General features: G+C 54.9%; 1 protein-coding gene across 1 annotated transcript in view; it reads left to right on the top strand.

Annotated features, from left to right (window-relative positions):
* The window catches only part of CSMD1 (CUB and Sushi multiple domains 1), a 1,658,614-nt gene that overhangs the window by 1,035,496 nt on the left and 597,377 nt on the right, over positions 1–25,741 (top strand). The window contains exon 7 of the mRNA XM_066237815.1: positions 24,619–24,696. Within this exon, the coding sequence (XP_066093912.1) occupies positions 24,619–24,696 (78 nt within the window). The remainder of the gene's footprint in view (positions 1–24,618; positions 24,697–25,741) is intronic.

Raw genomic sequence — 25,741 nt, 5'->3', positions numbered from 1 at the left:
GAGACGGTAAATCCTGCCCCTCCCGCCACCCCACTTAGCTCTTCCGGCATTGGCTGGCACTCTGGTGCCTTCGGCTTTAAAGAATCAATATGCCAGAGCAGCGTGCTTTGGATTGGCGCGTTCCGAAACCCTGCACACACAAACCACCACGGCGTCCCAGCTGGATGCAGCTGGACGCAGCCTCTCCTGCTTCCAGGAACCAGGATGAGCCGCTTACAGGCCCTGCTGACCGGCCCAGGGCACCCCCCTGCCCACCTCTGCACGTGCCCAAGGCCGACGTCAGTGGTCACTGTGCTGGGGGCGTCCGCCTCATGCTCTCTGTCTCTGCTTCTCTTTGCTCCGAGCTTGCCCTCGTTAAACATGGGGGAGGGGCGGCCCTTCCCTCTCAGTGCTGAGGGCGGCTCCAGCAACCCAGTAGACGTGAGGCAGTAACAGAGCACAACCCCATGTACGACCTGCATGCATATGGGGGGCCCTGCTCCCTAAGGCTGTGCGGCCCAGGAACCCACTGGGCAGTGAAGGCTGATCGCCCCCTGGACCTGAGCAGAACGGGGTCTGCTGTGCGGACTGCAAAGGGCAGGAAGGCCGTTCACGCAGAGGAAGGGAAGCCCCTACTTGGTGGTCAGTGTGGTGTGCTGGACCGCCCTCACCAGAGGACAGCAGGGGGCCTCCAGGGGCCTTCCTGTCTCTCACCTGGTTCAGGTTAAACTGTAGTCGTCTGTGATGGCAGCTCCCCTCCCAGACCTACTTGGTGGTCAGTGTGGTGTGCTGGACCGCCCTCACCAGAGGACAGCAGGGGGCCTCCGGGGGCCTTCCTGTCTCTCACCTGGTTCAGGTATAACCGTAGTCGTCTGTGATGGCAGCTCCCCTCCCAGACCCACCAGGCCTCCGTCTAAATCCTCACAGGAAGTAAGGCGAGGGTCAGACGTTCTTTCTCTTTTATTTCTTAAAAATAACGCATTTAAAAATCATTAATAGCCCCCCAAAGGGCATATTTTGCAGTGGTGACCTTGAAAGCATCCTCAGCATCAATTTTTTTGTGTGTGTATGACAGAGACAGAGAGAGACAGTGAGAGGGACAGATAGAGACAGACAGACAGGAAGGGAGAGAGATGAGAATCATCAATTCTTTGTTCTGGCACCTTAGTTGTTCATTGCTTGATTTCTCATATGTGCCTTGACCGGGGAGCTCCAGCCAAGCGAGTGACCCCTTGCTCAAGCCAGCGACCTTGGCTCAAGCTGGTGAGCCTTGCTCAAACCAGATGAGCCCGTGCTCAAACTGGCGACCTTAGGGTCCCAAACCTGGGTCCTCTGCATCCCAGTCCGATGCTCTATCCACTGCGCCACCGCCTGGTCAGGCTCAGCATCAATCTTTGATGGATCAGAGTGAATGCATAATCTCAAATCACCCTTGCTGCAGCCTCTGCAGGGACAGGCGGCCATTGTGCCGTCCTGGGTTGGAATGCCGAGAGGAATAGGACGGTTAAGTGGTGTACCCAAGGACAGACGGTTGTTAAGTGGAGAACCCACATTTAATATCCGTCTGTATCACCACCAAGCTCATATTCATAATCCCCATATGATATCTTACGTAAATACATCGAGCTGTGATCATGCCTGGCCGGGTGGGGAGGTCAAAGTGTCACCATTATACAGCACCGAACGATAACACGGACCTGGACACCAGCCCTCGGTAGCTCCTCGGACACAGAAGCAGCGACAGGCCCTCCGTTCTGTGCGTCCTGCGAGAAGCGTAGAGCGTACCTGTGAAGAAGTCTTGCCAGGAAACATCAGACCTGGGTCTTATCAAGGTGTTATCTGAGTGACAGCATGCAGGACCTGTCAGAGCACAGAGGAGAACACAGAACATCTGCACGGTTGTTTAGCAAAAGCTCCTCGTGGGACCGTCTGCAAAGCACGCTGCTCACCTCGTGCAGTAAGTGAATTCTAGAGTGAACAGATCAGGGAAGAAGAACCAGGGAGAGAAGCCACACACTTTTCGAGGACACTGCGAATACACAGCCACCAAGTATAATGTCCACACCTTGCTTGACTCCTCAGTGCAGAGATTATTTCTTAAAATAAGGCCACTAGGACAGTTTGACTCCTGGATAGTTGATGGTATTAAGGTTTTACGGTGAGTGTGTTTCCATGTGATAATGGTATTATGCCCATGGATTTTCAAATGCATCTTAGTTTTCTACAGGTGTGTGCTGACCCATTTATGGACTCGCGAATTCACGCCCTGATACTTGCTTCGAGGCAAAGTGCGTTGGGAGGGAAGTGTGTAAAGATGAAGCTTAAAAAGGAAGACTAGCTACGGGCTGGTAATCATTGCACATGAGTGATGTGTGTGTCTGGGTTCGGTACACTTTGATCTGTCCTCGGGTTTGTGCTGGAAATAATTTCTCTATGCTAAAAAGATAAAGAAGAGAGCAACCCTCGGCGAGAAATAAGACTGAAGCAGTAAAGGATTCCACCTGTCTGACGGACGAAAAGCACTTTCCCTCATCAACTCGAGCATGTTTTCTGCATACCCGGCGTCATAGACATTGTGTGTTCTGGAGCACGGCATGATCCTGGCTCAGAGCTTCCTCTCTGAGTGAGTCCCTGGCTGCGTCTCTTAACGTGGAGCAGTGGACAAAGTTCCAAGTCGGAGACGTGGGGTGAGGGCAGTGCCATCCAGGGGGGGGGTGGGAAATGCCCCGGGAGTTCAGATTTCCTAGGGGGATGAGGGGGCAGAGTAGCAGAATGGTGCATTTCCAGGTGCTGCGTGCTGAGGACACTCGGGGACCAAAGGCCAGTCATGGGTGGTGGTTGCCAACTACCAGATACAATCCCTGCCACTCACAGGTGGTCAGAGAGACCGCAGTCTGTTGAGGGGCAGCAGGTTTGAAGAGCCATTGTGGATGGAGTCCTTCACTCTTAACGCCCAGAGATTTACTCTGTCAGCGGTCAGTGCTGACCAGGCCCAGAGAAACCGCATCCACCTAATGGTCTCGCAGCCTGAGGGGACACCAGCTGTCCCTTTGCTGACAAGAGAAAGTACTGGGTCAGGGACTGAGGAAGCAAGGGGTTCTGTGTGACGGAGATATTTCCTGCCTCTCATCTAACCGTTTGGGTGAACACAAGTACAGGCAGGAAGCCACATGACCTGCTTGTCCGGTGGAAGCACTGTTTTGGGAATAGACATGCTAGAAGGGGTCATGATGTCATGTGTCCTCTTCTAAGCAGATCCGCCCCCAAGGGGAAAGTGTCTGGTGAGCGAGGGGAAGGATCAGGTGTGCGCGGAGCGAGATGGAGGGATTCAGGGCCTTGGGCAGAAGTGCTTGAGGCTCCTGGGCTTCCGCTCACTCTCCTCTGAGTTTTTATGGAAGTGTCACGAGATCCCATGACAGGAAGGGGGTGCCTCTCATCCATTCTTCTCCACTAACATGCACTCTTGAACTCACGTCAGTTAGCACGGAGTCCACCTGTCCCGTGTGTTGTGGCCACGGTCAAGGTGGGCTCTGATGCCCTCTGTGCTGACCCTGCAGTACACCGTGCTGGGGAGAAGCACTTGCTCCCCCTTCCAGGACTGTCGGGGCATGTACTGTGGTGAAGATGTTGTGCATGCTTTAAGGACCGATCACCGGGCCTAAGGACTCACTAAGGGTGACGGAGCCCAGGGCTAGTGAGCCAGGAGTGTGGGCGTTCCTGTTTCCATGTCCCCAGAAGACCGTGTCCACTTGCATAAGGTACACAGGCCGGGAGATGAAAACATCCCAGGCAGGATCTCGGTGACGTGAGAGCCACAGGGAAGAGTGTCCCTTAAGAACCTGAAGGGGTTTTAAGACGGCGTTCCTTTTTTTTTTTTTTTTTTAATTTACTTACTGATTTTTAGTGAGAGAGGAAGGGGGGGGGAGACAGAGACAGCAGCACCCACCTGATTGTATTTGTGCCTTGTCCGGGGATGGAGCCCACAACCTTTGCACACGGGAACAACGCTCCAACCAACCTAACTGTTCACTTAAAAATGGGCAGAAGAATAAAGAAACTGTGCGTATGAACACACACACACACACACACACACACACACACTGGAATATTACTCAGCCATAACAAAGAGCAAACAAACCATCTTTCTCTTTACTCCAACACGGATGGACCTTGAATTAAGTCAGACAGAGAAAGACAAATGACGTATTACCTCTCTTATATGTAGAACCTAAAAAGACGTAAATGAGCTTCTAGATACGGTGAGCAGATTGGTCAGCACCAGAGGCAGAGGGTGAGGAGTGAAAGGAATGGGTGAACTGCCTTTGTTTTTAAAATATTTTTAGTTTAAATAAACTAAAAAAAATAAACAAAATGATAAAATTAAACAACACAGACATAAAATAATAAAATAAATTCATAAACTAAAAAAAATATAAAGACATGGAATTCTATTTACATAAATAAGACAGGAAGCCGTGTGGTTACAAACATTCCTGCTGGAGCCTGTCGTCTGCTTGAATGAGAAGAAGAAAGCTGCCTGAAAAAGGAGGAGGAAACGATCAGATAAGTGCTGGGAATACACGTCGTTTTTGATCTGTGCCATGGACAAGTGCTTCCTCTCCATGGCTGAAGGGCGGTCATGCAAATCCTTGCACGTGTTCCGTGTGCAGGACGGAGAGGAACTGACCGTCCTGTGCTTCCTGCTGTCACCGTGCTCCCTCTCAGGCGGCGTCAGGGTGTGGTCCTCCCCCACACGCCCCGGGACCTCGCGGAGGTCCACGCCCATCAGGCCACTCACGGACTGGTTGTTGGCACAAGTTGGGATCTATGCTCACGTCTATTTTGAAAGTAAGACGTTCAGCTTCATTAGCTTTTTAATTACTCTGCTTCACTGTGGTATAATAAACAAGACACACAACGTCCTGTCCCAGCTGTCTGTCACTGTCAGAGGGCGAGGAGCATTTATACTGTGTGTGGCCACTGCCTCCGCCCACCTCTGGCCCTCCTCCCTGTCCCACCGGAGCCTCTGTCCCTGTGAGACACGGGCTCCCCGTCGTCACCTGAGCCTCTGTCCCTGTGAAACACGGACTCCCCGTCGTCCCCTGAGCCTCTGTCCCTGTGACACACGGGCTCCCCGTCCTCACCTGAGCCTCTGTCCCTGTGAAACACGGACTCCCCGTCGTCCCCTGAGCCTCTGTCCCTGTGACACACAGACTCCCCGTCGTCCCCTGAGCCTCTGTCCCTGTGACACACGGGCTCCCCGTCGTCCCCTGAGCCTCTGTCCCTGTGACACACGGGCTCCCCGTCCTCACCTGAGCCTCTGTCCCTGTGACACACGGGCTCCCCGTCGTCACCGGAGCCTCCGTCCCTGTGACACACGGGCTCCCCGTCGTCCCCTGAGCCTCCGTCCCTGTGACACACGGGCTCCCCGTCGTCCCCTGAGCCTCCGTCCCTGTGACACACGGGCTCCCCGTCCTCACCGGAGCCTCCGTCCCTGTGACACACGGGCTCCCCGTCGTCCCCTGAGCCTCCGTCCCTGTGACACACGGGCTCCCCGTCGTCCCCTGAGCCTCCGTCCCTGTGACACACGGGCTCCCCGTCGTCCCCTGAGCCTCCGTCCCTGTGACACACGGGCTCCCCGTCGTCCCCGGAGCCTCCGTCCCTGTGACACACGGGCTCCCCGTCGTCCCCTGAGCCTCCGTCCCTGTGACACACGGGCTCCCCGTCGTCCCCGGAGCCTCCGTCCCTGTGACACACGGGCTCCCCGTCGTCACCGGAGCCTCCGTCCCTGTGACACACGGGCTCCCCGTTGTCCCCTGAGCCTCTGTCCCTGTGAAACACGGGCTCCCCGTTGTCCCCTCCCCCGGACCTGCTGTGAACTGACCGCCCTGCCCGCCACACGTCAGGGGAATCACACAGCATCTGTCCTTGCGTGATGGGTTATTTCCATCGGGGGCATGTCCTCCGGGCTCAGCCCTGAGACGGCTGACCTTGTGTCCTTTCTTTTCAGAGCTGGTTGCTGTCTCATTGTAGGGAGAGAAGGCACTTTGGTTGAATGACTCATCCATCCATGGTACTTGGATGGTTTTCACCACTTGTGAGCAGGGGTGCTATGAACATGGATTACAAATACCTTTTCAATACCCTGTTTTATATATTTTTGGATATATATCCAGAGCAGAGTTGCTTGATCTTTGTTAGCGAAATCCATCTTTAATTGGTTGAGGAACCGCCATGCTGTTTTCCATCGCCTTTTACATTTCTGCCCACAGTACTCTAGGGTTCCAATTTATTTATTTTATTTATTTTGACAGAGATAGTGAGAGAGACAGAGAGAGGGACAGATAGGGACAGACAGACAAGAAGGGAGAGAGATGAGAAGCATCAATTCTTTGTTGCAGCTCCTTAGTTGTTCACTGATTGCTTTCTCATATGTGCCTTGACCAGGGGGCTACAGCAGACCAAGTGACCCTTTGCTCAAGCCAGTGACCATTGGGATCAAGCCAGATGAGCCTTTGCTCAAGCCGGCGACCTTGGGTTTTTGAACCTGGGTCCTCCGCATCCCAGTCCAACACTCTGTCCGCTGCACCACCGCCTGGTCAGGCAAGGGTTCCAATTTCTTAAACTTTCTTAACTTTTAATGTTTCCGTGGACATTGCTTCTAGTTCAGTGTGTCGGACAGAAACGTCCCATGTGTCCGTGTCCAGAGAGACGCCTCTGCAGCCCCAGTGGACTGGCAACCTCACCCCGACCCTCAAGTGCCCCCGCCCCGCCGAGCTTCCTGACTGACCTCTTCTCTGCACTTACATGGAGCACCTGTGCAGATGGTCATTCAAAAATCACAATAAACCCCTTAAAATGAGCATAAATAACAAAATGAAACTATTTTCCCTAAGCAAAGACAAAAAATAAAAAGTGGTGTCAAGAGCAGAATGTAAAACATTCTCACCTCCGGCTTAGAGAACAAGGTGGTCCGCGTGCCTCCTTGTGTATTCAGCCTGTGGTGCCGGGTGGTTCTGGTCCAAGTCAAAGACGCAGTCGGGGTTCACACAGGTAGAAAGCTGGAAAATAGAGGGATATTTTATTAATCTTTCAGCTGACAGTGGATATGTTTCTCCAAATTTAGCTGCAATGTGAAGTCTGAGCCTCCTACGTAATTGTCACACCCGATCAGGGTGACGTCTCTCAGGTCCGTCTGGCATTCGGAGTGGACCTCTTACCCTGGAATGATCCTGTGGCATCGCACCTGGATCATTCTTTAAATTATTGGTCCACTGAGTTGTTCAGATTTCCACTTGTTGGTGTCAATATCTAAATAAATAGATTTTGTACAACATATATTTTTTACATTTGTTACTATCACTACCTACCTCATCAGAAAAATCTCTGACTACTTGAAAATTGTAAATATTACTGAGGGAGACACTAGTTTTCCAACATTTCACTATGCACTTATGTGCTAAAATCTTATCATCAGCAAAAAAATAAATAAATAAAAACAAAAAAACCCCACTATTATCCAATTATTTTCCAGGAAATAATAAGTGAGTACCATTCATTTTCAAGTAAATATCACCCAGTACCCACGGTGAACGTCTGATGATCTGTGAGTGATAAACAGAAGTCTGAACAGCCTGGTTTCCGAGTCGCTTGTCTGATGCTCCCCGGGTGGGTGGGTGGCTGGTGTGTTGTTCTTCCTGTGAGTAGGTTGCACTGTGAGGCACAGTTGACTTTCAGAGAGGGCCATGTCTTCAGTGGACCAGACCTAACCAAGGGGACCCTTCCTGGGAAAGGAGACTCTGGTGTGTGAGAGTCAGCAGGACAGAGAATCTGCATGGCAGTGACACTGATGGCGCCATGTGGCAGGCTGACAGGTCAGATGCCGTTCCACAGATAGGGAAGCAGATTCTTTTTACGAGGGAACAACTTCCGATCCGTCTCAGGTTGGGGCAAATACCGTCTTACACTCAGTTGAGGTGGCCAGCCTCATCCATCGGGTGATTCCCAACGGTTAAAGCCACTTTCAAGTTCACCCCACTTTTACGGAAGTCCGGTGCCGTGATGTTTAAAAATATTTTTTGTCGTGAGATGTTTGCCCTCCAGAATTGGTGAGCTCCGTGTTTTGAACCCTCACAGCGGCTGTCCACTTTCGTGTCTGACCATCTGACCAATCCCTCCTTGTAAACACTACACTAGCCCCTTTAGTCATCTTCCGGGGGTCGGGGACGCTAGGAGAGGAGGAGGAGGGAGGAAGGCATCTGTCCACAGCCGTGCTTTCGGTACCCATGGGCGTGTCCCCCCATCGGCGTGTCCCGTCAGCCCCCCGTCAGCTACGGGACAGGTCCTGTCTGTATCCTCGGTGTCCCTCACACAGCGCCCCTCAGAAAGCGCCCTGCGATCAATTGCTCAAAAGTGGCTGCTATGACAGTCCATTCACAGAGAAGTGTTACTCCCACAGACGGCGTCGACGACGCTGTCCTTTTACTGCTCGCCACATTAAGTTTGATTTAATATGCCATTTAATGCAATTAATGAGGCTTTGCCAATAGCAGCGGGCGAGAAAAACAGCAAAATAATGGCACTGACACAATAGGAATAATTAAACGTCGGGAGGGAGGAGCCAGGTGTGAACGAGAATACCTGGAGGGCTCAGAAACAAACACCCTTCCCCAGGCCTGTGCTTCTCTCTCCGCGCGCTGTGTGCTCACTGGAGGCTGTGGGTCGTCTTGCTGGGGGTGGCCGGAGGGACGGTGAGCTCAGCCCAGGGGGGCCTGGGGGCTCTTCGATGTCTGTGGTGGCATCTCAGCAAATCCCAGGACGGGGTGACGACTGGCAGCGAGGACACCGTGGTGGTTGGGTCAGCTCACCTGCGTCCTCAGGACTGGGACTCCACAGGCACACCCGGCACACACTCACTGGTTCAGCAGCTTGAGGCTGCTTCCTACAAAAAGAGGGAAAAGCACCAAGCTAAGAGCTGCAGCGATAAAGTAGCTTTTGTTTGAGGATGTCACAGCTGTGTGAGCTCAGCTCCATCCTCCCCTTGTTCCCAAGGCACAGCCGGGAGCCTCCCCTCTGTGGGGCTGCTTTGAGCAGGTCAGGTTGGGCAGATGGTACAAGTCCCCCATCATAGAAACCTCCAGGGCGCGGCTTTGCACGCCAGCCACCCGGTGCTTCCCCGCGGGTCCGGGAAGAGAAACGTGCTTTTAATCTCTCCTTGAAAAGGATCCAGACCTGGGCGCGGGCGCCGTGAGCTCTCCCCACTGGGCAAGGCCGTCCCTGTTGAGAGTGTCAGCAGCGGTGGGTAGGGGCACCGGTCAGAGCCGCGGGGACGTCCACGGATGGATGGACGCAGGAGAGACATCACGGGGTTTGCTGTCCGCAGGTCCCCGCCACTCCGGAAGGGCACGTCTTGGGTGGAAGTGCTTTTACCCAAACAGTATACCTGGAGGTCCTGGCGTGAGCGGCTTCTCAGCCGTGCCCACAGGGCAGGTCGAGGTGGGGCCCTGAGATGCAGGTGAGGACCTAGCAGCTTCCGTTCCTCCTCCCTTCCTTTCCCTTCAGTCAGTTGCTGGAATTAGTAGGGTTTTGTGGGTGAGGCTGTTCATTTTTAGGAAGGCTGTCCCGGTGCCCTCCCCCCCGCCCCCAACGTGGACGGGGGCATCTCGACCATAGCACCCGCCCCAGCTCCGAGTTTTCACCCCCTGGAGAAGGTATTTGCCAACCTGGTAGTTGAAAACCACAATCTCGTTTTTATTGGCATTTAAACAATCAAGGTGCTTTTTTCTTCTTTCGGATAGGTCTTACCATTCGGTCCTCATGGTCTCTACATTCGTTTGTGGGGAGCTTCACTGCGACTGCAGGATTTCCTAATCTGGAAATCATTCTCTTTGCAGGCGATTGTATTGGCTTATGATTTATTAATCATTGCTTTCATGGAGGGACGCGCACCTGCCAGTTTCTCAGGTGGGAGTTGGGGAGACGGGACATGGTTCTACCTCCCTGGGAACCACACCCAGGGAGCTCAGTTTCTCTCCGGGCTTCCTGCGTGTGGTGACGTTGGAGGAACACGCTGACAATGGCTGTACATGCGTGCCATCACGTGTTGGAAATGTCTCCCTCCCTGCCAAGCATTTTTCAAGCCCTTTGCCTGCCTGGGACGAGCTAGACATCACACCTGAGCGCTGTTACTCGTTTACTCTCCACCGCGATGCCGTGCAGCTGAGGGTGCCACCTTAATGACACGGAGGAGGAAGCAGAGGGTTCGGGACACTGTTAACCTGCCAAGGTGACATCTCTGATGCGTTTCGGAGTGTTGATTAGATCACACATCTGACTCCAGAACCCATGCTGTGGAAGTGTGAGGCTTTGCCTGTTAACAGATGCCAGGGTTGGACACATAGAACGCTGGGGATGCCCCCCGTCTGTGTCTGTGTCTGCTCGGGCTGCTATGACAAGTCACTGCAGACGGGGGGTCACTTATAAACAACACGCATTTCCTTCTCCTAGTCCTGGGAGCTGGGAAGTCTCAGGTGGTGGCTCCAGCCGGCATGGCATCTGGGAAGAGCCTCTTGGTTCATGGATGGCTGTCTTTTCACTGTGTCCCCACGTGGCGGACAGGACACATGAGGGAGCTCCCTGGGGTCCTTTCATAAGGGCACTGATCCCATTCATGGGGGCTCCAGCCTCATGACCCGATGACCTCCCAAAGGCTCCACCTCCTGACACCCTCACATTGGGGGTTGCGATTTCAACGTATGGATTTTGTGGGACACAAATTTCAGACCATAGCAAACCAGGGCGGAAGTGAAAGTCAGTCAGTACGTAGGTCATGTGTACCCAGCCCGGGGTGAGGACCGAGTGTGTTCCAGGTGAGCACTGCCCTGAGACGCCCGCCTGGCCTCCTGCCTTCCCCTGTTCCCAGCGCACCTTGTCCGCGTCCAGCGGCTCTCCTGCAAGAGGTGCGCCCACACCCACGCCCTTCACGAGAGGACCCTGAAGGGGGCGTTCCCCCCACAGTCGGCCACGTAACACGTGGTAGAGGGAAGACGGGAGCTCCGCCCGGAACCGAACGCCAACCACGCCCCTCTCCTCTGCACCATCCGCCTAGAGCAGGAGTGGCCGCGGAGGGGAGAGGCTCCTTCGAGAGGCAAACCCTCTCTCTAGCTGACCAGAAAAAGTCCCCAGGCGGCGGCACAGGGTGTCAGAAAGTTCTAGAAGCGAGACAGAGCTCAGATCTCTGGACTTCCAGCCAGCCGCACACCCTGCAGAGGGCCCAGCGGCTCTGGAACCCAGAGAAAGAAAACAGAACTTTCCCGGGAAATGGTTTCTCACTGAGACGAGAACGGTGTCTCGGAGGGGAGACGAGGCACGCGATCGGTGTTGGGAGGGGTGCGTTACCTGAGCTGATTCTGTTTACCGCCCGGAATGCTCTCTGCATCTCCGCAGGGACGATGGGGAGCACAGTGGCTCGTTGTTGTGGAAGCCCCCCCCCCGTCACCCCTCTCCTCTCTTGTCTCCATTTCTCCACAATGTCCCCCCAATCAGGGTCCCCTTTCTTCTCCCTTCTGTGTCTTGTGACCCCCCACACCTCCCCCTCTGCTTTGGAGGAAATGTCTTGAAATAAATTCTATGGAGTAACCCAATAAATCGCTACAAAGCTAAGTAAGAAAAAGAAAAAAAAAATCTCTTAATCCCAGTGTATTCCAAGTTAAATCCTGAACGTCCTTATCTCCGACAATTTAAATCACAGGGAGATAGACTACTTAATGATTTGTTAAGCGCCAGGAGACCAGGACTGGAGAGTTCATCGCCTCCCGTCTCAGAGAGCATTTTGCTGCGATCACCCTGAGTTGGTGAAGAGGCCAATAACCAGCGTGCGTGGACACCCCCCCCACTGACCCTCAAACCCCATCCCCTGCCGCGACACAGCCTCACCCGGGAGAGCTGTTTTTTTTTTTTTTTTTCATTTAATAGCGACCCTAAGTGACATCGGATGGGGGGTCTGAGAACCAGTCAGCCAGGCACATCAGCAGGAAAACCACTAACGTTATAAAGGACAGTGAATGCCCACGTGGGACTCTTCAGATGCAAAAGGTCACTCCTAACACCGAGTTCAGGCAGTACCCAGGGATACTGACTGATTCAAGGGTAAACAAAAGCCTGACCCGTGGTGGCGCAGTGGATAAAGCATTGACCTGGAAATGCTGAGGTTGCCCGTTCGAAATCCTGGGCTTGCCTGGTCAAGGCACCTGTGGGAGTTGATGCTTCCTGCTCCTCCCCCTTCTCTCTCTCTCTGTGTGTCTCTGTTCTCTCTCTAAAAAAACTGAATAACATTAAAAAAATAAAATGTATCTTAAGAAGTTTACTAATCTAATTCCTAAAACTTGGTTGTCTCTTTTTCTCAAGAGTTCATGTTCAAAGACATCATGAAATCAAATTAAAAAAATGTAAGAATACCCGAAAATGGATAAGCCTACAAGGACAGCTGCTGAAAAAATAACCTAGCACAGAAAGGAAGACAATTGTTTTCTAGATTAAATATATATGTATATTGGAGTAATAACTAAACTTCCCCGAAAATAATGTATAGACCATGAGACAGGAATAATCAGATTTATCTCAAAGAATAAATGAATAATTACATTAATTATTTTAAATGCAAAAAAAAAAAAATGAGGATGGTGTTTTTTAACTGCCAAGTTAGTCAATGTTTTATGTGTTAAAATTCAGTGTTGGCCAAGGTGCTGTTGTCAGATATTTGTGTATACCACTGCTTGAATAATCGGTGCAGGCTTTCTAAAAATCAGACTAGCACTAGGGATTAAGGGCCTTAACCAAAGAATCCTAAAGTAACAATTTATCTCATGAAGTTGGTCAGAGTTTGATGATGCATCCAAACATATTTGGTGTTAGAAACAATCACAAGGAGTGAGAAAAGCAGGTAATGTCTAATAGTAACAGATTAAAGATGTCATGACTGATCCATTAAAAGTGTTGTTTAAAAAATATCCAGCGACCTCAGTTAATACTATTAAAATATGCTGTGTCATGCAGAATAGGTAATAAGGTGAAATGCTTACAGCAGAGATAGGTGCCTAGTAAAATGTATTTATAGTTTTATTTCTGTTCTGTAAATATCATCTGGGTGTCTCTACCTTTGTAACCGTATCAGTTTATGTAAAAAAATGCACACAGAGTTGGAAATACAAACCTAAAAAACATGGCAACAATGGCCGTCTCTTGGTGATGGGTTTATTCACACAGTACATCGTTTATTTTCTTCTCGATACTTTTTAGGTGTATCTCAAGCTTTCTGAGATGCCCATGGAGTACTGTATTTAGAAATAAAAGTGTCTGTAGAGAAGGGAGATGATCATTGCTATGTGACTCGGGACATAGCTGTCACTGCAGGAGGATTGGTATTAACAGACATCCAACTCACATTTAAGCAGATATGTAGCATACAAACTCATAAAAAAAAAGATTTCTTGGATAACTGTTTGTCAGTTCTGATTTTGAAGGATTAGTGTTACAATGAAACATGTTTGTGAGGATATAACTATGTATGACGTCGTATAGTGCAGTACCATACTTTATGAAAAGAAACTGTCAACTCTGAAGTATGATTAGAACAAGCACAATAATCTATGAAGAGGACAGCACTGCTGATGGGAGGGCAAGCAGGTTCCAGATGACACCCGATGACACTCTACCCCCTCCTGTGTGTCCCCCTCAGGCGTATCTCCCTCCTGTGTGTCCCCCTCTGGTGTGTCCCCCTCCTGTGTGTCCCCCTCCTGCGTGTCCCCTCCTGCGTGTCCCCCTCCTGTGAGTCTCCCTCCTGTGTGTCCCCCTCAGGCGTATCTCCCTCCTGTGTGTCCCCCTCTGGTGTGTCCCCCTCCTGTGTGTCCCCTTCCTGCGTGTCCCCTCCTGCGTGTCCCCCTCCTGTGTGTCCCCCTCCTGTGTCCCCCACCTGCGTGTCCCCCTCCTGTGAGTCTCCCTCCTGTGAGTCTCCCTCATGTGTGTCCCCCTCCTGTGAGTCTCCCTCCTGCGTGTCCCCCTCCGGCGTGTCCCCCTCAGGTGTGTCCCCCTCCTGTGAGTCTCCCTCCTGTGTGTCCCCCTCAGGCGTATCTCCCTCCTGTGTGTCCCCCTCTGGTGTGTCCCCCTCCTGTGTGTTCCCCTCCTGCGTGTCCCCCTCCTGCGTGTCCCCCTCCTGTGTGTCCCCCTCCTGTGAGTCTCCCTCCTGTATGTCCCCCTCCTGCGTGTCCCCCTCCGGTGTGTCCCCCACCTGCGTGTCCCCCTCCTGTGAGTCTCCCTCCTGTGTGTCCCCATCCTGTGTGTCCCCCTCCTGTGTGTCCCCATCCTGTGTGTCCCCATCCTGTGTGTCCCCCTCCTGTGTGTCCCCCTCCTGTGAGTCTCCCTCCTGTGTGTCCCCCTCCTGTGTCCCCCACCTGCGTGTCCCCCTCCTGCGTGTCCCCCTCCTGTGTGTCCCCATCCTGTGAGTCTCCCTCCTGTGTGTCCCCCTCCGGTGTGTCCCCCACCTGCGTGTCCCCCTCCTGTGAGTCTCCCTCCTGTGTGTCCCCCTCCGGTGTGTCCCCATCCTGTGAGTCTCCCTCCTGTGTGTCCCCCTCCGGTGTGTCCCCCACCTGCGTGTCCCCCTCCTGTGTGTCCCCCTCCTGTGTGTCCCCATCCTGTGAGTCTCCCTCCTGTGTGTCCCCCTCCGGTGTGTCCCCCACCTGCGTGTCCCCCTCCTGTGAGTCTCCCTCCTGTGTGTCCCCATCCTGTGTGTCCCCCTCCTGTGTGTCCCCCTCCTGTGTGTCCCCATCCTGTGTGTCCCCCTCCTGTGTGTCCCCCTCCTGTGTGTCCCCCTCCTGTGAGTCTCCCTCCTGTGTGTCCCCCTCCTGTGTCCCCCACCTGCGTGTCCCCCTCCTGCGTGTCCCCCTCCTGTGTGTCCCCATCCTGTGTGTCCCCCTCCTGTGTGTCCCCCTCCTGTGAGTCTCCCTCCTGTGTGTCCCCCTCCTGTGAGTCCCCCTCCTGTGAGTCCCCCTCCTGCGTGTCCCCCTCCTGTGTGTCCCCCTCCTGTGTGTCCCCATCCTGTGTGTCCCCCTCCTGTGAGTCTCCCTCCTGTGTGTCCCCCTCCTGCGTGTCCCCCTCCTGTATGTTCCCCTCCTGTGTGTCCCCCTCCTGTGTGTCCCCCTCCTGTGTGTCCCCCACCTGCGTGTCCCCCTCCTGCGTGTCCCCCTCCTGTGTGTCCCCCTCCTGCGTGTCCCCCTCCTGTGAGTCTCCCTCCTGCATGTCTCCCTCCTGTGTGTCCCCCTCCTGTGTGTCCCCCTCCTGCGTGTCCCCCACCTGCGTGTCCCCCTCCTGTGAGTCTCCCTCCTGTGTGTCCCCATCCTGTGTGTCCCCCTCTGGTGTGTCCCCCTCCTGTGTGTCCCCCTCCTGCGTGTCCCCTCCTGCGTGTCCCCCTCCTGTGTGTCCCCCTCCTGTGTCCCCCACCTGCGTGTCCCCCTCCTGTGAGTCTCCCTCCTGTGAGTCTCCCTCATGTGTGTCCCCCTCCTGTGAGTCTCCCTCCTGTGTGTCCCCCTCCTGCGTGTCCCCCTCCTGCGTGTCCCCCTCCTGTGAGTCCCCCTCCTGTATGTTCCCCTCCTGCGTGTCCCCCTCCTGCGTGTCCCCCTCCTGTGTGTCCCCCTCCTGTGAGTCTCCCTCCTGTATGTCCCCCTCCTGCGTGTCCCCCTCCGGTGTGTCCCCCACCTGCGTGTCCCCCTCCTGTGAGTCTCCCTCCTGTGTGTCCCCATCCTGTGTGTCCCCCTCCTGTGTGTCCCCCTCCTGCGTGTCCCCCTCCTGTGTGTCCCCCTCCTGTGAGTCCCCCTCCTGCGTGTCCCCCTCCTGTGAGTCTCCCTCCTGTATGTTCCCCTCCTGCGTGTCCCCCTCCTGTGTGTCCCCCTCCTGTGAGTCTCCCTCCTGTATGTCCCCCTCCTGCGTGTCCCCCTCTGGTGTGTCCCCCACCTGCGTGTCCCCCTCCTGTGAGTCTCCCTCCTGTGTGTCCCCATCCTGTGTGTCCCCCTCCTGTGTGTCCCCCTCCTGTGTGTCCCCATCCTGTGTGTCCCCCTCCTGTGAGTCTCCCTCCTGTGTGTCCCCCTCCTGTGTGTCCCCCTCCTGTGTGTCCCCCTCCTGTGTGTCCCCCTCCTGTGTCCCCCACCTGCGTGTCCCCCTCCTGCGTGTCCCCCTCCTGTGTGTCCCCATCCTGTGTGTCCCCCTCCTGTGTGTCCCCCTCCTGTGTGTCCCCCTCCTGTGAGTCTCCCTCCTGTGTGTCCCCCTCCTGTGTCCCCCACCTGCGTGTCCCCCTCCTGCGTGTCCCCCTCCTGTGAGTCTCCCTCCTGTGTGTCCCCCTCCTGTGAGTCTCCCTCCTGTGTGTCCCCCTCCTGTGTCCCCCACCTGCGTGTCCCCCTCCTGCGTGTCCCCCTCCTGTGAGTCTCCCTCCTGCGTGTCCCCCTCCTGTGAGTCTCCCTCCTGTGTGTCCCCCTCCTGTGTGTCCCCCTCCTGTGTGTCCCCCTCCTGTGTGTCCCCCTCCTGTGTCCCCCACCTGCGTGTCCCCCTCCTGCGTGTCCCCCTCCTGTGTGTCCCCATCCTGTGTGTCCCCCTCCTGTGTGTCCCCCTCCTGTGTGTCCCCCTCCTGTGAGTCTCCCTCCTGTGTGTCCCCCTCCTGTGTCCCCCACCTGCGTGTCCCCCTCCTGTGTGTCCCCCTCCTGTGAGTCCCCCTCCTGTGAGTCTCCCTCCTGTGAGTCCCCCTCCTGTGTGTCCCCATCCTGTGAGTCTCCCTCCTGTATGTTCCCCTCCTGCGTGTCCCCCTCCTGTGTGTCCCCCTCCTGTGAGTCTCCCTCCTGTGTGTCCCCCTCCTGTGAGTCCCCCTCCTGTGTGTCCCCATCCTGTGTGTCCCCCTCCTGTGAGTCTCCCTCCTGTGTGTCCCCCTCCTGTGTGTCCCCCTCCTGTGTGTCCCCCTCCTGTGTGTCCCCCTCCTGTGTCCCCCACCTGCGTGTCCCCCTCCTGCGTGTCCCCCTCCTGTGTGTCCCCATCCTGTGTGTCCCCCTCCTGTGTGTCCCCCTCCTGTGTGTCCCCCTCCTGTGAGTCTCCCTCCTGTGTGTCCCCCTCCTGTGTCCCCCACCTGCGTGTCCCCCTCCTGTGTGTCCCCCTCCTGTGAGTCCCCCTCCTGTGAGTCTCCCTCCTGTGAGTCCCCCTCCTGTGTGTCCCCATCCTGTGAGTCTCCCTCCTGTATGTTCCCCTCCTGTGTGTCCTCCTCCTGTGAGTCCCCCTCCTGTGAGTCTCCCTCCTGTGTGTCCCCCTCCTGTGAGTCCCCCTCCTGTGTGTCCCCATCCTGTGTGTCCCCCTCCTGTGAGTCTCCCTCCTGTGTGTCCCCCTCCTGTGTGTCCCCCTCCTGTGAGTCTCCCTCCTGTGAGTCCCCCTCCTGCGTGTCCCCCTCCTGTGAGTCTCCCTCCTGTATGTTCCCCTCCTGCGTGTCCCCCTCCTGTGTGTCCCCCTCCTGTGAGTCTCCCTCCTGTGTGTCCCCCTCCTGTGAGTCCCCCTCCTGTGAGTCTCCCTCCTGTGTGTCCCCCTCCTGTGAGTCCCCCTCCTGTGTGTCCCCATCCTGTGTGTCCCCCTCCTGTGAGTCTCCCTCCTGTGTGTCCCCCTCCTGTGAGTCCCCCTCCTGTGTGTCCCCATCCTGTGAGTCTCCCTCCTGTGTGTCCCCATCCTGTGTGTCCCCCTCCTGTGAGTCTCCCTCCTGTGTGTCCCCCTCCTGTGAGTCCCCCTCCTGTGTGTCCCCATCCTGTGAGTCTCCCTCCTGTGTGTCCCCCTCCTGTGAGTCCCCCTCCTGTGTGTCCCCATCCTGTGTGTCCCCCTCCTGTGAGTCTCCCTCCTGTGTGTCCCCCTCCTGTGAGTCCCCCTCCTGTGTGTCCCCATCCTGTGTGTCTCCCTCCTGTGAGTCTCCCTCCTGTGTGTCCCCCTCCTGCGTGTCCCCCTCCTGTATGTTCCCCTCCTGCGTGTCCCCCTCCTGCGTGTCCCCCTCCTGTGAGTCTCCCTCCTGCATGTCTCCCTCCTGTGTGTCCCCCTCCTGTGTGTCCCCCTCCTGCGTGTCCCCCACCTGCGTGTCCCCCTCCTGTGAGTCTCCCTCCTGTGTGTCCCCCTCCTGTGTGTCCCCCTCCTGTGAGTCTCCCTCCTGTGTGTCCCCCTCCAGCGTGTCCCCCTCCTGTGTGTCCCCCTCCTGTGTGTCCCCCTCCTGCGTGTCCCCCACCTGCGTGTCCCCCTCCTGTGAGTCTCCCTCCTGTGTCCCCATCCTGTGTGTCCCCCTCCTGTGTGTCCCCCTCCTGTGTGTCCCCCTCCAGTGTGTCCCCCACCTGCGTGTCCCCCTCCTGTGAGTCTCCCTCCTGTGTGTCCCCCTCCAGTGAGTCTCCCTCAGGTGTGTCCCCCTCCTGTGTGTCCCCCTCCAGTGAGTCTCCCTCAGGTGTGTCCCCCTTAGGCGTGTCCCCCTCCGGCGTGTCCCCCTCCGGTGTGTCCCCCTCCAGTGAGTCTCCCTCAGGCGTGTCCCCCTTAGGCGTGTCCCCCTCCGGTGTGTCCCCCTCCAGTGAGTCTCCCTCAGGCGTGTCCCCCTCAGGTGTGTCCCCCTCCAGCGTGTCCTCCTCAGGTGTGTCCCCCTCCAGTGAGTCTCCCTCAGGCGTGTCCCCCTTAGGCGTGTCCCCCTCCGGCGTGTCCCCCTCAGGTGTGTCCCCCTCCAGTGAGTCTCCCTCAGGTGTGTCCCCCTCCTGCGTGTCCCCCTCCTGTGTGTCTCCCTCCTGCGTGTCCCCCTCCTGTGTGTCTCCCTCCTGCGTGTCCCCCTCAGGTGTGTCCCCCTCCGGCGAGTCTCCCTCAGGTGTGTCCCCCTCAGGCGTGTCCCCCTCCTGTGTGTCTCCCTCCTGCGTGTCCCCCTCAGGTGTGTCCCCCTCCTGCGTGTCCCCCTCCGGTGTGTCCCCCTCCAGTGAGTCTCCCTCAGGCGTGTCCCCCTCAGGCGTGTCCCCCTCCTGTGTGTCTCCCTCCTGCGTGTCCCCCTCAGGTGTGTCCCCCTCCTGCGTGTCCCCCTCCGGTGTGTCTCCCTCCAGTGAGTCTCCCTCAGGCGTGTCCCCCTCAGGCGTGTCCCCCTCCTGTGTGTCCCCCTCCAGCGTGTCCCCCTCCGGCGTGTCCCCCTCAGGTGTGTCCCCCTCCTGTGTGTCCCCCTCCAGCGTGTCCCCCTCCGGCGTGTCCCCCTCCAGTGTGTCCAACTCCTGCGTGTCCCCCTCCTGCGTGTCCCCCTCCTGTGTGTCCCCCTTCTGTGTGTCCCCCTCTGGTATAGATTAAATTACTGAACCTCTTTGCCACTCAGTGTTTTCCTGTAAAGTGCTGTATTAATGGCATAAATCTTCAGACATTGAAGTGGAACTAAACAGGATGTATAAAGCGCTTTGCATAACATCCAGTGTATAAGTATTTTTTAAAACAGCACTCAATAGTAACATGATGCCGACAGTACTTTATGAGACGACGATGCTGCCAAGGCCAGGGAAGCGGCAGGGACACGTGGACTCGACGGCCTCAGGCCCTGAAGATCACGTGCCCCACGCAGGCTCGTGTCCAAGGGGTGGCCAGTGCGTCAGGAGAACAGAGTGCAGGGTCTGGACGCCAGGGGCAGAGCCCCAGAGGTGAGGGACAGGGCCCCAGAGGTCAGAGGGGAGGTCAGAGGCAGAGCCCCTGGAGGTGAGGGACAGGGTCCCCAGAGGTGAGGGACAGGGCCCTCGGAGGTCAGAGGGGAGGTCAGAGGCAGGGCCCCCGGAGGTCAGAGGAGAGGTCTGAGACAGGGCCCCCAGAGGTGAGGGACAGGGCCCCCGGAGGTCAGAGGGGAGGTCAGGGGCAGGGCCCCCGGAGGTCAGAGGAGAGGTCTGAGACAGGGCCCCCAGAGGTGAGGGACAGGGCCCCCGGAGGTCAGAGGGGAGGTCAGGGGCAGGGCCCCCAGAGGTCAGAGGGGAGGTCAGAGGCAGGGCCCCTGGAGGTGAGGGACAGGGTTCCCAGAGGTGAGGGACAGGGCCCCTGGAGGTCAGAGGGGAGGTCAGAGGCAGGGCCCCTGGAGGTGAGGGACAGGGTCCCCAGAGGTGAGGGACAGGGCCCCCAGAGGTCAGAGGCAGGGCCCCTGGAGGTGAGGGACAGGGTTCCCAGAGGTGAGGGACAGGGCCCCCGGAGGTCAGAGGGGAGGTCAGGGGCAGGGCCCCCAGAGGTCAGAGGGGAGGTCAGGGGCAGGGCCCCCAGAGGTCAGAGGGGAGGTCAGAGGCAGGGGCCCCAGAGGTCAGAGGTGAGGTCAGAGGCAGGGCCCCCGGAGGTCAGAGGGGAGGTCAGAGGCAGGGGCCCCAGAGGTCAGAGGTGAGGTCAGAGGCAGGGCCCCCAGAGGTCAGAGGGGAGGTCAGAGGCAGGGCCCCTGGAGGTGAGGGACAGGGTCCCCAGAGGTCAGGGGCAGGGCCCGTGGAGGTCAGAGGGGAGGTCAGAGGCAGGGCCCCTGGAGGTGAGGGACAGGGTCCCCAGAGGTCAGGGGCAGGGCCCGTGGAGGTCAGAGGGGAGGTCAGAGGCAGGGCCCCTGGAGGTGAGGGACAGGGTCCCCAGAGGTCAGGGGCAGGGTCCACGGAGGTCAGAGGGGAGGTCAGAGGCAGGGCCCCTGGAGGTGAGGGGCAGAGCCTCAGAGGTGAGGGAAAGGGCCCCCGGAGGTCAGAGGGGAGGTCAGAGGGAAGGTCAGAGGCAGGGCCCCTGGAGGTCAGGGGCAGAGCCCCTGCAGTGGGAAAGTTTCCCAGGGTCTTCATTACTATCGTTGGCAAGCTTACTAATAATAATTAAAATGGTGAATAATCATAAATCGCTGGCAATAAGAGAGAACGTGTACTCTCTGTACCGATCAGATGGGATTATTCTAGCCTGGAGTGGCGTGAGGAAAACTATGATAACCCTCTGAATCAATAACAAGTTCAATACACAGTTTTATATTTTTAATTCCAAACCCAGAATGCTTCCCGTTTGTCAGCCGTGGGTGTATCTACCTGCTATGATCGCCTCTGTTGGTGAAGTTTCTGATGGCTTCTGTCCCCACATTTAGTACACTAAGTTTGTTTGAAACAGCTGTGTCCTATTTATTCATTGACTTGACATTATCTGAGCTTTTACCACACGGAAAGTGTGTCTGTAGACGTTGAGCCCCACTCTCTGGTGCAGAAAGGTCCAGGCAGGGACATCAAATTGTCAGACCAGCTAAAGAAGGCAGGTTTTAAGTCAACCTGTGAACCATGGAGAGATTATAATAAATGCAGCTGATTTAGGAGAGAGAGAGAGAAGAAAAAGTAAACGAAATAATTCTATTCCTTGTGTATATTTATTGCTGTATTTTTCAACCTTTCTTACCCTTAATCTGCAAGTACTGCCCTCAGACATTTTCACCTTCTGAAATGTCACTGAGAAGGGGGGCTGGCTAATATGTATTTGAAGTTGTTGAATCTGAATTAATGAGACATGTCAGTCTCAGACAAAACGTTTAGCATCTGTTGAACACCCTTTCCTCCCATCCTAACAAAGTAACAGAAAAACAAGATGAATTAAATAAACAAATAAAAAACAAAGTCTCCTATGAGTGGGATGGCTGGGTCAGTGTTAATAAAAAGGAGCAGGGAGGCAGGCACTGCTCCGAGCTCCTCGTTCAGGGGTCTGAGGCTGGGCCTAAGAACGAGCATGTTATCCACCAGCAAGAGCGATTTTCTCTTCCCTGCGGAGATCTGACAGTGAACTGCGAGGTGCGTTGGTCACGGCAGAGCGCAGGCTGTCCAAGGACCCCGCCCTGTGACGGAACCCGCCTGGGTGCACCTGCAGCTCTGTCTGCGACCCCTCCAGCCAGCAGCTGTGTCCCCCCCAGGGGGAGTCCCTGTCCCACTCTGAGCGGAGCTGTGGGGTGGCCCGAGGCAGGAGGAGGGCCTCAGGGACTTGAAGGAGGAGAGGACGGACCCTCCCAGGACGCTCCAGGCAGCCGAGAGCCCACCCTGTCTGATCGGAAGAGATGGTCCCTGGAAACAGATTCGGTTCCTTTGCAGGGGACAGTCCACAGCAGAAATGCACCATCTTAGTGAAATTAAAAAAAAAAAAATTCCTGGTAGAAATGAGCTTTCCTCAGCTAGATATACATATTTGAAAAATTAATAGATAAATATATTTATATACATGCATATACGTATTAGACTTGCAGATAATTCTGTGTACCCACCCTGAGGACTGCCTTTTGTTGTGCTTTTTTCCCCTTCTATTTATTCTCTGAGCCTGTGGAGTCGGGTTTGTTCTATCTGTTTGTTTTGGGTGACATTTGCTTTGAGTTGATTATCTCCCATTGATTCCCCGTTCCTTGTTTATTGTGCATTCACATCCTCTCCCCCGAGTAAGTTCCAGAGAAAGGTATTTCAGGAGAAGAAGAAGGTGAGGATGGGGCACATGGGGACACATTACAGCCCGTCCTGGGGAGATCGGACAGGGGCCCGAGCAGCTGCCAGCAAGACTCCTCTCTCTCTCCCCCTCTCTAAAACAAGTAAATAAGAAAAATTTTTAAATAGGGCTCAGTTTCATTAGATTTCAAAAAAATAAAGATTAAGCAACTGAGATTTATGATAGATACCTGACTTGCCGGGTAACATGAATAGATTAATTGGGATAAGATTAAAAAATCCCAGGCCACACCCCACTGGATTGTGCCAAGAAGGGAACAGATCTGTGAACGTGAGTGCCTGGTATCAGTAAGGGGTCCTCAGGATGCCTACTCCAGAGGGTTGGGAGAGAATTAAATGCCACAGTGTGTCAGAAGGCGCTTCCTAACCTGAGGACATGACGCAGATGGATGAGAAGCGTTGTGAGGGGCTCTGAAAGGCGCAGTCACAGAGACACGCTCCCCGAGGGTCACAGCAGTCAGGGGCCGGAAGAGGGAGAGCGGGGCGGGAGCGGATGTTTAGCAGCCTCAGCAGTGGAAGGACAGCCCCAGAGGTGGTCCCCAGGGCAGCCATCTGGATGCAAGTGACACAAAAGTGGCGACAAGCACTGTCACACACAGAGCACCTCTCTTCAGGGTGCCCTGCCAAGGATGGCACTCCTCCTGCCTCCTGCATCTCTGTACCCTGCGTTCCCCACCAGCATGCCCACTGTGCCAGTCAGGGCCCCCGAGAACCAGCACCTAGAAGAGCATCTAGTATATATGTGCTTTATTATAGGAAATGTGCTCTCACGATGATGATGGAGGCTGAGCAGTCACGAGGGCCTCAGCGTGACCTGGCAAGCTGGGGCCCCAGTGGACCAGAGGGTGTAGTGTCAGGACAAAGGCCAGCAGGCTTTCTACCCAGGGAAGAGCCCATGCTTCAGTCTGAGTCTGAGGGTCAGGAGAAAAAAAAACTGAAGTCCCCAGTATACATCAATCATGCAGGAAGGACTCTTCTATCTGACAGTGTCAGCTTCTGGTTCTAGTTGACTTTTGACCAGTTAGACGAGGCCCACCCACATGAGGGAGGGCAATGTGCTTCATTCTGTCTGCCAATTTAAATGTTAATCTCACCCAGAGAGCACCCTGAAAGAGACACCCAGCATAGTGTCTGACCAAGTAAGTATCTTACCATGACGGAGCCCAATCAGGTTGGCATGAAAAATCGAGCCACCACGCCTATTTCCAGTCCAGTTAACAGACTCCGAGTTAAGTAACTTACCCAGGCCACCTAGCGACCAAGGTCTCAGCAAAGATCTGAACACAGACCCTCCTGCCTTCTGCTGCTCCACATCTACAAGTCAGAAATGTTCCGATCAAAACACTATTTTAATACACACAACAGAATCACTGTAATATTTCAAACAGCTGTTTAAACTGAAATATTGTTTTATTTCCACAAATGCCTGCCCACATTTGTTTTTTATTTTTCTCAGAAGTGGCTAGAAGAGTGGAACGTATTAAAATAAGTGATGTGGGTCCTAGAACAATTATGAAAATTATTTAAGTCTGAAAACTATGACTTCAGAAACCAGAATCACACGTTTTGTTTTTTTTTTAATTGCATGTAGATGATAAGGGTTACTTAACATTTAATTTACATTTTGTCCTCAGCACTCAGGACACGCTTTTCTGGTATCACCCCCCCCCCCATCTACATGCTTTTACTAAACTTTGTGTGATTCAGTGAATAAATGGACAACTAAGGGAGCGACTTTTATTTTTATCTCAAATTTCTTGTGACTGTAGCAAATCTGGAACATTCTGTCGTTGACTGCACTTATGTTGAGACAGGAATCTGCCCGAACGCTGGTGAAATGGTCCCAATTTGTAGAATTTGCCGTTGCTGGTGCTGAATGGGGTCGGGTGTAGAGGGTCAGGGGACACGTTATTTCTAGTTTCCGATACTTCCACTCTAAGGCACGGTTTCTGACAGCCTTGCGTTCCTCATCACAAGTTCTTACACTTCACCTCTTCTGAAGGGTACCATTTTCCAGAGCTTGGCGGGAAAGCGGTTGGGACAGGTGTTGCTATGAGGAAGGACACTCTTCGATGGTCTCCTCTCCTTCCTACCTACTCATAGCGTCTTTTGTTTCTTCCAGTGAAAAAGGCCATTGAACTGAAGTCCAGAGGAGTCAAGATGCTTCCCAGCAAGGACAGCAGCCACAAGAACTCTGTCTGTAAGTCCCTTCCCTTCTGTACACGGACAGATACGTCAGGGGTTTGGGGGAGGGGGCAGCTCAGGGAGGATTCTCTCTGGAGCATTTCTGGAGAAGTCACTCTATAGACTCCCCTTTGCACCTTACCTCCGTCTACTTTTCTACCTCCAGACGTCTTTTCTGGAAGAACGTACACCTGCCTTCAGGTGGTTGGGGACGAACGTCGTGTTGATCTGACCTCTCTAATGTATCGCAGTTATCCCCCTCTCTGCCCTCACTGGCTACGTCACTGCCAGAGGTTTCTCTCTTAAGTAACTGTGTCACTGTCGGGTGCTTTTATCACCCAGGTTTCCCTCTCCATTCTAGCATGCCCCTCCCCGACATATTATATTGATTTCTGGGACACAGAAGTCTGGTCCAGTCATTATTACATTGAAATAGTCTTGGTCACCCAAGGCCTGGAGAATAAGCTAGCTTTAGAACAACGCCTGCATCCTTCCAAGACAAGGATGTGGAGACAGGTCTGTGGGTTCTGCTTGGCGAAGCCCAGTGCATGGTGTAGACACTTCAGCCAATCGCTGTTGAATAAATGAAGGTATCCTGACCACGCCCTGTTTATACCCTTCGTCGTTACCTAGCTACAGTGCCTCTTCACTGTCCCCGACCACGTCACTCTGCTCCTCTGCCAGAGGTCCCCCCTCTCTTGATTGAATGTAGAGCCCCGTGTGGTACTCACTCACCGTTTGAAGCTCTTCCTGACTCCTTCGGACACTGTGAGCTCTTCCCTGGTTCTCTCCCCACAGCTGTGTCCCTCCCTCCGTCACAGCACTTCCTGCGCTGTGGGCACTCCTGACCCCTAGTGCAGAGCAGCGGGCTCCCCGAGACACCCAGGGCTGGTCTGCAGTGTGGTCCTTTCCCACCACTGTGCTCTTCCGAAAACCTCCGACCACGTGGGTTGCCGTTTTGATTCACTCCTAGTGACTTCGGCTTGTGGTCTTCCAACCTCTCTAACTCTGGGTGGTCTCACCCCAGGGGTTGTGGATCTGAGTGGGTCATTTCCCACTGG

Source organism: Saccopteryx bilineata, chromosome 6 (genome assembly GCF_036850765.1).
Source record: "Saccopteryx bilineata isolate mSacBil1 chromosome 6, mSacBil1_pri_phased_curated, whole genome shotgun sequence".
NCBI lineage: Eukaryota > Metazoa > Chordata > Mammalia > Chiroptera > Emballonuridae > Saccopteryx > Saccopteryx bilineata.
Note: the sequence above shows the minus strand (reverse complement) of the source record. Positions and strands in the feature narration are given on the sequence as shown.